General features: G+C 31.5%; 1 protein-coding gene across 1 annotated transcript; it reads left to right on the plus strand.

The window, feature by feature from the left end:
• The first annotated feature begins 6,605 nt into the window (after window positions 1-6,605).
• LOC117923237 (cyclic dof factor 2-like) lies at window positions 6,606-9,981 on the plus strand. The gene is made up of 2 exons (XM_034841461.1): window positions 6,606-6,917; window positions 8,244-9,981. The coding sequence occupies exons 1-2, from the start codon at window positions 6,753-6,755 to the stop codon at window positions 9,510-9,512; spliced, it is 1,434 nt and encodes a 477-aa protein (XP_034697352.1). The 5' UTR covers window positions 6,606-6,752; the 3' UTR covers window positions 9,513-9,981.
• The last annotated feature ends 299 nt before the right edge of the window (window positions 9,982-10,280 follow it).

A 10,280-nucleotide genomic window follows, 5' to 3' on the forward strand; every position in this document is an offset into this window, starting at 1 on the left:
ATATATATATATATATATATATATATATATTATAATATTATCAATGGGTTCATATAATATTTATTTACTATGAAATTTGTTTACCATGAAAAAAAAAATTAGTTTGTCATAATTATTTATTATTTGGATAAAATTTATTTATCATGGAAAAAAAGTAATTTATCATAATCATTAATTATTTAGATAAGAATGAAATAAAATAGTGAAATAAAATATTGTATTAATAAAAAAAATATATTTATTTCATGTAGAAGATGTAGGGAATTTACAAATCACTCAATTCATGTCCATGGACCAATTAGGGGTGTGTGCTATTCTTCCTAGGCTCTCTAAGTCCTAGCAATGGAAACATATATACATATAAAAACTTTGGATTTAGTAGAGAAGTGTTTTACCTTGAATCTGCATGTTCCTAGGTCAAATCCTATCGATAGAAAGAAATGTCGAAGGTATAGTATTTGTCATAGATCTCACAAACCCGCCAATCTTCCACCAAAATGACACTCTCCTTGAATCTCGGTATTAGAGGGGTGGAATCTTCTCTAGGGTTGGTAGTTAGAGTTCTTTCTCTTTCTAAAAGTAAATAGGAAACAATACTAAAATCTTAACCCTAAAGAAGGTTATTTATAGGCTTTTAAACAGTTTAAGTGACTTAAGTCTATCTTAGGTTTAAACTAGCTCACTTGGGTCTTAATTGATTAATTAACCCAATTGGGTTCCAATTAATCAATTAGCCTAATCCAAAAGACCATTCATAAGCTCTTGTGCAACTTTACATATTTACCAAAACATTCTTACATACACAAATGAACAAAGAATTCAAACAACCCTCATAAATCATGCAATCAAGAAATACGAGCTCAAGCAAGAACCATTAAGACCCAAAGTAAAATACTAATCACCCCCTTAAAATCCAATTCTGAAATTGAAACATCCAACCATAAAGAGTTAACTATACTCAAATATCTTATATATATTACAATGAAACATAAATGATCAGGTTCGTAACCTACTATCCACTATATATAGACTCCTCATAAACTAATGTTTATAATCTAATAAGATGAATGTTATCAATCTTTCAAGATTACTTCTATAATCCTTAAGTCTCAAATTTTTTTATTGTTTAATCAACTAACATGCTCCAGCATACAAAGATCTTATGTCAAGTTCCAATTAAGGAACTACTACAGCCATAGTTTTTCCTAAACACACTTAGGGTCACCTGAGATGACATACTATCTCAATCTCCATGAGATATCATGGTATCTCTATTGAGACTACATATGGTCATCGACTTTCATCAATAGCAACCCAATCCATATGAAATATATGACCACCTTAAGATCTCATCTATAACTCAAAGTCACTACAAACTTTGGCATAAGCTCAATATTCTATCAAGGATAAGAGATCATATAGTATAACAGTTTGGTAAAGTCATGACTACCTGATAGCTAAACATTAGACTCATCGTAGATCTTATCCTATGTGTAACTGTACGCACTAGCGCACTTACCATGAGAAACTCATCCTAATAACCAAGACTAGTCATCCCTCTAATTAGAAGGTAGAACACTACAACCTCATATATACCAACTATAAACTAATCATCAATTTGTAAAAAATAGATGACTTAAATCTTCTATGTAACTTCTAATGCACCTAAGTTGTATACAATGCAAAAGATGTCAAGCCAGAATACTAAAAAAGTGTAATGCATATAAAAAGTTGATTAAAAAAATTAGAATTTTTATTAAATAAATAAATCCATAAAATGATACATCATATCATGCTTTTTAAGAGTTCTATCCCAACAAAAGATAATCAGTAAAGGAAAAAAAAAATAAGATCATTAGCATTGCTCAAATAAAAAAAAAAATCGATGATTTATCTTTTCATCTAACATTTTTTTTATATTGATCATATTAATTTTATCTTTAAAGAATAAAAAAGATTGCATATTTATCAAATAAATTTTCCAAATTTTTGTGACACTAAGTTTTCCATATTTATCACATTAGTTAAATTAAAAAAAATTACTTTTCTTCACTTTAAATTCTTATACATTTATCATTTTAAATTTTTAAAATTTAAAATATTAAATAATAAATTTATTAACAAATAGCTAAAATATCACAAAAGTAAATTAAAAATAATTTTAAAAATATTTTATAAAATATAAGTTTTCAATAAAAATAATATGATAATATAAATTATAAATATAATTTTATTAATTTAAATAAATCATCAACAAAAAATCTGTCGAAAAAAATTGTAATGACAAATGTTTCAATAAAATTTATAATTTTATTGGTAGTTTTTAATTTTCCTAAATCGAAACATAATAAAGGAATTTAAGATACTTTTAATAGAAAATTGGATAAAGATAGATTGATTAAGTAAACTTCTAGTCATTTTAATCAATTTAAAGCTATTTATGTTCAAGCTATTATATATATAGGAAAATCTTAATTGAAATTATATATATAATTTCAAATAAGATTTTCCTATTATAAGTATTTTTAAAATTTTTGAACTATTTTATAAATATTATATATTTGAATCTTTAAATATTAAAATATGACATGTTTTCAATAACATGAAATCCATTTCCACATTAGTACTCAATTATACTTGACCATGTGACTAATTTTGCTATGTAAATATCTTCTTTTTTTTTAATTCAAAAAACTAGTTTAAAAATCTTTACCATATATATACTCTTTCAAAAGTTATATTTGTTATCAAAGGACATCATATTAGTTCAAAGTATCACAAGTTTATAATAATAATTATTATTATTATTAGTAATTAAACAACTTTAATATGTATATCATCATTTTATTATTTATTTTATCATTTCTTAGAGTTTTTCTCAATATTTTCATAAGTTTTGATCAGTTTTCATTATATTGATATTTTTTATTCCATTAATATCTGATATTTTTCTAATATTTCTCAACAATTCCACTATTTTTGACATTATAATCCTTGAGTGTACTAAAATATTTCCATCCAAAAATAAAATTGAGTCTCTCACAACTTAAATCATAGCATTGAGACAAAATAGCAATGATATAAGTAATGTTATAATTTTGTTTAATCAATCTATCAATTTCACCCTCCAATGAAAAATTACAAATTTTATGAGCTAAGTTTTTATGTTTGGGAAAGAAAAAAAAAAAAAAATATATATATAAATATATATATATATATATATATATATAAAAGAATTAAATATGTCCTTTCTATGAAAGTACTCTATATAATGATTTGGAGAACTCATTCCTCAATCTAAATATGCTTAGCAATTTACTATGGAAAGATTCCTGAGATCAAGATGATTGGACCAACATACAAACAAAAACCATGTGAAAAATAGAACAAGTGGACAAAACAAGGGACCTAGGTACAAAGTAATAGGGTTTAGGAATGACAATAGGATAGTTTCAAGATGGGTCACTCTATTTTGAACCATTCCATTTATATAAATCTACTCTAATCCATGTCCCTTTAAAAGGCAGATAAGAGAATTTATCATATATATATCCCCTTTAATTTTTAAATATTTTTAATTACATTAAAAATAAATATATTTTAAAAATAAATAAATATTATAATTTCAACTTAGTTATTTTAGAAGTTTTTGTGAACACGGGCAACTTTCCTTTCAAGCATATGAGTTTGCTCATGTTTCTTCTTCCATTTGCCCTTAATTCTCAATTTATATATATATATATATATATATATATATATATATTTAATTAAGGGATGAACTCTATTTCTATATTTTTGGTACAAAATGAAATGGAAAGGGACATTCTATTAGTAGGAAATAATTTATAATTCATCTTTTATTTTATTTTATTGTTTTTATTTTCAACCAAAATTGGTGACAAGTTCAAATATGTCCATTGTTCAAATTAAAAAATTGAGTACTAAAAATCTTTATCATAAGTAGCAAATTTTCATGAATTTTTTTAATTTTTCCCTTTTATTTTCAATTTTTTTGAATGATTTCAAAACTTGGAGAAGTCAATATTAATACATTATTAAGATTGTACCTTGGTCAGGTTCAATCCATCCCATTCATGCCAAACTCAAGGTTCAAGTTAACATATATAGGCAAAAATTGAGTGGATTAAGGCTGTTAAAAACATATTAACCCAAAGATAATACAATGACACAAATTGAAGGTGTGAGCAACCAGTTGAAGTAGATTAGCATATTATTATTTTTAAATTGTATTATTTATTATTTTAATTAAAAGATGGAAATAACTTAAAAGAATAATGAAAGAAGTTTATTCATTTTCTATTATATTAAAATAATAAGCTTATCATTTTTATTTAACTATTAAAGCATTTTTCAATCTTGAAAATTGTGTTTAAAGTCATTATTTATATTGACTTTTAAACTCATGTTCTATAATATAGTTTATATTTTATAACTCTAAAACAAATTTTTTTTTTTATTAAGGTCATGTTTGGTTCCTAGAAAATACTAAGAAAAGGAAAAAAATGGTAAGAAATATTATTTTCTCATATTTAATTTTAACATGAAAAATAAGAAAGAAACTCAAATATAATTAAAATTAATTAGAAATTTATTTATTTTAAAATTATTTAATCCTTTTATAAAAAAGAAAAAATAAGTTAAATAAATCTAAAGTAACATGTAAAATTATTTATTAATTTTAAATCTATTTTTTATTTTCTTTCTTTTTTTTTTCTCTCACATTTTCATAGAACCAATCATAGCCTAAAGTATTCCATTTAAAGCTTTTTTTAATTGATAACAAAAGAAAACCCCTAAGAATTAAGTAGGTTGTGAACTTGATGCCAATTGAGAATTCTTGGACATATTAATAGCGGGTTTGAAGTGAGTCACACTTCTAACCCTCCCACTCCATCTATAATGCAACCCTAACATTGTCCAATTTTAGCTTGATATTCATGTTTGGTCAATAATTTAAAGTTTCGAATTTAATTAATAACTTTAAAGTTGATGAATTTGAAATTCATTGATGATTATTGTTGTTATTTAGCTAATTCAAGTATTAAGTATGAACAAGATAGTCCAAATTGATGACACGTGGATTATTGCTAAATATCTTAAGTTTACTTGTCAAATTAGTATTTAAAAAAAATAAATTATGCATTTTAAAATTAACCTCAACAAAAGCTTTCAAAATATTTTAGAGTCATGCATGAAAGGGTGATAATTTTGTGTAAATAAAATGGGTGTATGGTGGGAATGACAAATGATTTAGTGGGTACTTAGAGAAATTTTGTCGTCCATTATAATTTAAGTATTTTCTTAATTATTTTTTACTTAATAATAATATGAATCCATCGTTATCATGGCATTATCCTCTAATTAACTCAATTTGTTAGTAAAGTGAAATCCGTCCTTATCATGCCATTATCCTCTCTAATTAAGTCTATTTGTCAGTAAAGTGAAAGTGGCATAAGATTTTAATATTTTTTTTCTTAAAATAAAACAAAGAGTCTATGGAAATTAAGGAAAAAGATATGGGCCAGTGTCATCTACTCCTTCAACTGGACGCGTGGCGACCACCAACGAAGGACACCCACTGCTACAAGATTCTCACGCTCTCCCTGTAAATAAGGGAGGTTCCGACACGTGCTCAGCCGCTATTGGCAATTGGAGATGGACGGCCGGGATGCTGTCAGACGAACTTTTCGCTTCACTTTTTGGATGTGGGTCCCATGCCTGACGTGCCCTTCGCGACGTTGGCTTATTCGCCAGTTGTACAGGGCCACGTGAATGAGGAGTCCATGTGGAAGTTTGACAGGCTTGGTCCCGATTATGTGCAACAGGAAAATCGGCAAAAACTCCGCGAAAACGATGGCGCTTTTCTCTCCGTCAGCCTTATTTCAAATAAACAATTTCCTTACATTTATTTATTTATTCATTATTTTTCCTTATACGGGTGCCACATCAACATTAATAAAAGGTATAGGTTGAATTTTAGAGAAAAATTAACAAAAAAAAAAGTGCATTGATTGAGGATTCCTCGTCTTACACGTCTCTTGCTTCTTTAAAAAAAAAAAGTCATAATAAATAATATATGAGGAGTAATTTTTTAACTTGTTTAAGTCAATTAAGTGATTTATTATTCAAAGTCTTATAAATTTGATACAATTTTCTAAATGTGAAAGTGAAAGTTCTTAAATATAGTTATTTTCTTATTATTTTAATCTTTAAATATATATATATATATATATATATATATATATATATATATATATATATATATAATTTATTTTTAAAAAATAAAGAATTTGTAGCAAATTCTTAATGGATTAAAAATACAAAAAGAGGAAAAAGAAAAAAAAATATAAAAAAGGATAAAAATAAAAATAAAAATAAAAGAGCAGAGCGAAGAGGGGGCGATGAGAAAGCAGGGGTGGTGACATGGAATAGAAAAAGGGAACACACATCCGCACTTTGGAATGGAAATGTTGTGGAATCAAAACACCACCAAAGATCTCCAGCGCCACATGAACTTGTGGCTCTCATTCCATCCCCTTTGCTGACCTGTCTTCCCTCTTTCTTATTCTTCATCATGTTAAAAATCTCTTTCTCACCCTCTCCCTCCCCCTCCTCCCTGCAACAACAATAGCATTACACCGCTCTTATACCCCCCAACCCATACACACTCACCACAACCTCAAACCACCAAACCACCACGGCGATTAAACTCTTTCCCACCAACCACAAGAATGTTGGATTTCAAGGACCCGGCGATTAAGCTCTTTGGCAAGACCATCTCATTGCCTTTCAACCCCCACCTTTCTCCTACTTCCCCACCTCCCCCTCCTCTTTCTTCCACCACTTCCTTCCCGGACGACACTTCTCAGGGACTTCAACCCCCCTCACAGGACCAGGTATGAATTCAACCTCGACTTTGGCCTCACTCTCTCTTCCTTTCCAATTCTAAGCACCTCTCTTTTTTCAAGGGTCCCAAGTTGTTGGTGGGTCGATCTTACTTTCTTCAGATTTTGTGGTTTTCCGTTTCATTTTCAAGTGGGACTTGAGGACTTGACACGTTTTTTTTGGGTTTTTCTGGCTTTGCTTTGATTTCCTTCCATTATTCGACCATGGGTTTGCCGGTCGAGTTTTTCCTTGTCTAGGCATTGGAATCATTGCTTTCTTAAAACTAAACAGTCTTCAATTAGCTTTACTGGACCTTTTAATTAATTTGGGTGCTTTGGGGAACTGCTGTTTAAGATTTTTTTTTCTTACGTTTAATCCACCTTCCACCAAGCTGCTCTGTATACTAAACTCCAATTACCCTTGATTTTGCTTCGATTGTTTGTAATCTTCTATTTGTGCTATAACTTTCCTACAGAGCTTTGTTGTTATTGTTTTTTTCGTTCTTTCATTTTTTTCCTCTTAATCCAAGGAATTTCATAGGCAGCTTTGGTGCACTTCTGCTTTATTTTGACCAAAAATCCACAGTATATGATTCTGAACAGTAGATTTATCTCAAATTTGCCATTGATGTCATTTTGTTTTTGGCTGTTTTAAGATAGAATACTTGTGTATTTGCCTCAAAAGAGAAGATCAAAGTGTTTTGAGGTCAAGTACAGGCACTCCAGACATGATTAGAGAAAATTGAGCGGTTCATCAATTCTTGGAACCCCTTCTGTATGTATTGAAATCAACAGCTTCTAAGGGTGCCAAATTGGATATTTGGAATTACTGCAGTGGGTTTCTGAAATTTGATAGATTTTCCTTTTAAATTAGCTGCTTTTCTTCTTTTTTTGCCATCATGTTGTTAAAATGGAGACTATGCTGCCTCTGCTGGTTTTTCTCCTGTCCTTTGTACCTTTATTGATTGCATATGAAAAGTCAGCCAATAAACTGGCTTTTGTTGCAAGATTTTATCCGTTACTCCAGCATAAAATGGCTGTCAAAAAGCATTCTGGTTTCTTAAAACATGTATAATTTCTTAAAGTGTATGTTTCAACTCAAACAAAATCAAGTTTGTTCTACAGACAGCCACAAAAAGGGAAATCAGAATCTGTTCATAACCAGCAAATAATTTATTACCGTGCATAAAACTAATTCTTCTCAGTCTACCACCATAAGATGACCATTTTGTCTGTTTTCATATTTTAGCAAAGGTTTAGCTTTTCTCAACTCAATCTTTGTTCTTACCGAAATACATCTTTCATGTTTCTCATTCGCGATTCCATTTAAAATTTCAGAAACCTTTGGAAGGACAGGAATTTGAGGGTAAAGAGGAAGATGGCACCTCACGCCAGACATCAGAGGAGTTAAAAGATCCTACAGCATCGCCGGGGGTAAGTGAGAACCCTGAAACACCCTCTGCTGACAAAGAGACTTCCAAGGATGGAGAACAGAGTGAGATAAGTGGCTCACAAGAAAAAACTTTAAAGAAGCCTGACAAAATACTACCATGTCCGCGTTGTACTAGCATGGACACCAAGTTCTGCTACTACAACAACTACAATGTCAACCAGCCCCGCCACTTCTGCAAGAACTGTCAGAGATATTGGACTGCTGGAGGAACCATGAGGAATGTGCCAGTGGGTGCCGGTCGTCGCAAGAACAAGAACTCCTCTGCTTCACAGTATCGTCACATTATGGTGTCTGAAGCTCTTCAGACTGCTCGAGCAAGCGCTGCAAATGGAATCCACCATCCCGCTTTGGGGAACAATGGCACTGTCCTTAATTTTGGCTCAGATGGTCCTCTTTGTGAATCCGTGGCTTCTGTACTGAATCTTGCAGATAAAACACAAAACTGTATGCAGAATGGTTTTCATAAATCTGAACAGAGAATTCCTGCTTCTTGTGGAGGGGGTGAAAATGGGGATGACCACTCTTCTATTACGTTGACAAATTCAGCAGAAAAGGGAAACATTGCTGGTTTAGAGCCCGTGGTAAAGAATTTTCAAGCCTTTCCTCCTCATGTGCCATGCTTCCCAGGGGCTTCTTGGTCCTATCCATGGAATCCTGCTCAGTGGAGCTCTAAAATCCCCCCTCCCGCCTTTTGCCCTCCAGGATTTCCTATATCATTCTACCCTGCACCAGCTTACTGGGGTTGTACTGTACCTGGCTCTTGGAATATACCATGTATTCCTCCAACGTCGTCTTCTCCTATCCACTCTGCCTTAGCCACTAGTCATAACTCTCCAACCTTAGGGAAACATGCCAGGGATGGAGAGGTCCTTAATCCAGCCAACCCAGGGAAAGAAGATCACCAGAAAGAGAACAATCCAGAAAGAGGTGTTTGGATTCCAAAGACACTGAGGATTGACGATCCCAATGAAGCTGCTAAGAGCTCTATATGGACAACACTTGGGATTAAGAATGATGGGAGTAATGGGGGAAGTCTCTTGAAGACCTTTCAATCAAAGGGTGATGAGAAAAAGCGCATAGCTGAAATGTCTCCGGTGTTGCAAGCCAACCCTGCAGCCTTGTCCAGATCACTCAACTTCCATGAGAGAGCCTAAATTGCATTGTAAATTATCTACTACAGTGGCGGTGGGATGTGATTTGATGTGATGGAGTTTACCTTGCTGCAAACTCTCCCTGATAACAAATTTGCACTGCCCTTTTCCCATAGTTTCCAGATGACTTAGCAGCCTCAATGTAGTAGCCCCAAGTCAGAGGAAGACCAGAGAAGAGTTCATCCATATTTACTTTTGTAGGAGAGTGAAGCCGTCTTTGATGAGTTTGCATGGTAACTTTTATCTTTCCTGTAACAGCATGAATAGGTGTTTTGCCTTGTAGCTTAGATTGTTTTCTGATCAGTAAATGTTTATGTACATAACTATATGTGACAGAGAGGCAGAGGAAGGAGAGATTCTAGGAAGAACCACTCCAAGTGTTGTAGAATAAATTTGTACATCTAAACCAGGAACCTTTTCCATTTTTCCAGGTGCCTTTGAAGTAGTAATGGCTATGTCAATCTTTAGCATATTCTTATTCTTTTCTTCTCTTTCTCTCAACTCAAGTTGCAGCTATAAATCAGATGGTCCAACTCCCCTTCCTAGCACTATTTTTCCTCAAGATTGGTGAAAGTCATGGGTTCCCTGACTCTTAATAAATCAGAAAGACAAAATAGCAGAAAGCAACATTTTGATGCTGTGAAACCCAACCTTTCATCAAAACTCACAGGAAAATCCTTTTTATTTATTCATTCTTTTTTTTTATATTATCCAGAATCTGTTCGCCGAGAGCCCCAGACTCTACAATGGACTATGACCGTTTGTCTCACA

This window comes from Vitis riparia, chromosome 1, assembly GCF_004353265.1.
Source record: "Vitis riparia cultivar Riparia Gloire de Montpellier isolate 1030 chromosome 1, EGFV_Vit.rip_1.0, whole genome shotgun sequence".
Taxonomy (NCBI): Eukaryota; Viridiplantae; Streptophyta; class Magnoliopsida; order Vitales; family Vitaceae; genus Vitis; species Vitis riparia.

Coding starts and splice junctions, on each gene's coding strand:
- LOC117923237 (XM_034841461.1), top strand. CDS start 6,753: ATGTTGGATTTCAAGGACCCGGCGATTAAGCTCTTTGGCAAGACCATC. Junction 6,918..8,243: donor AACCCCCCTCACAGGACCAG/GTATGAATTCAA, acceptor TTAAAATTTCAG/AAACCTTTGGAAGGACAGGA.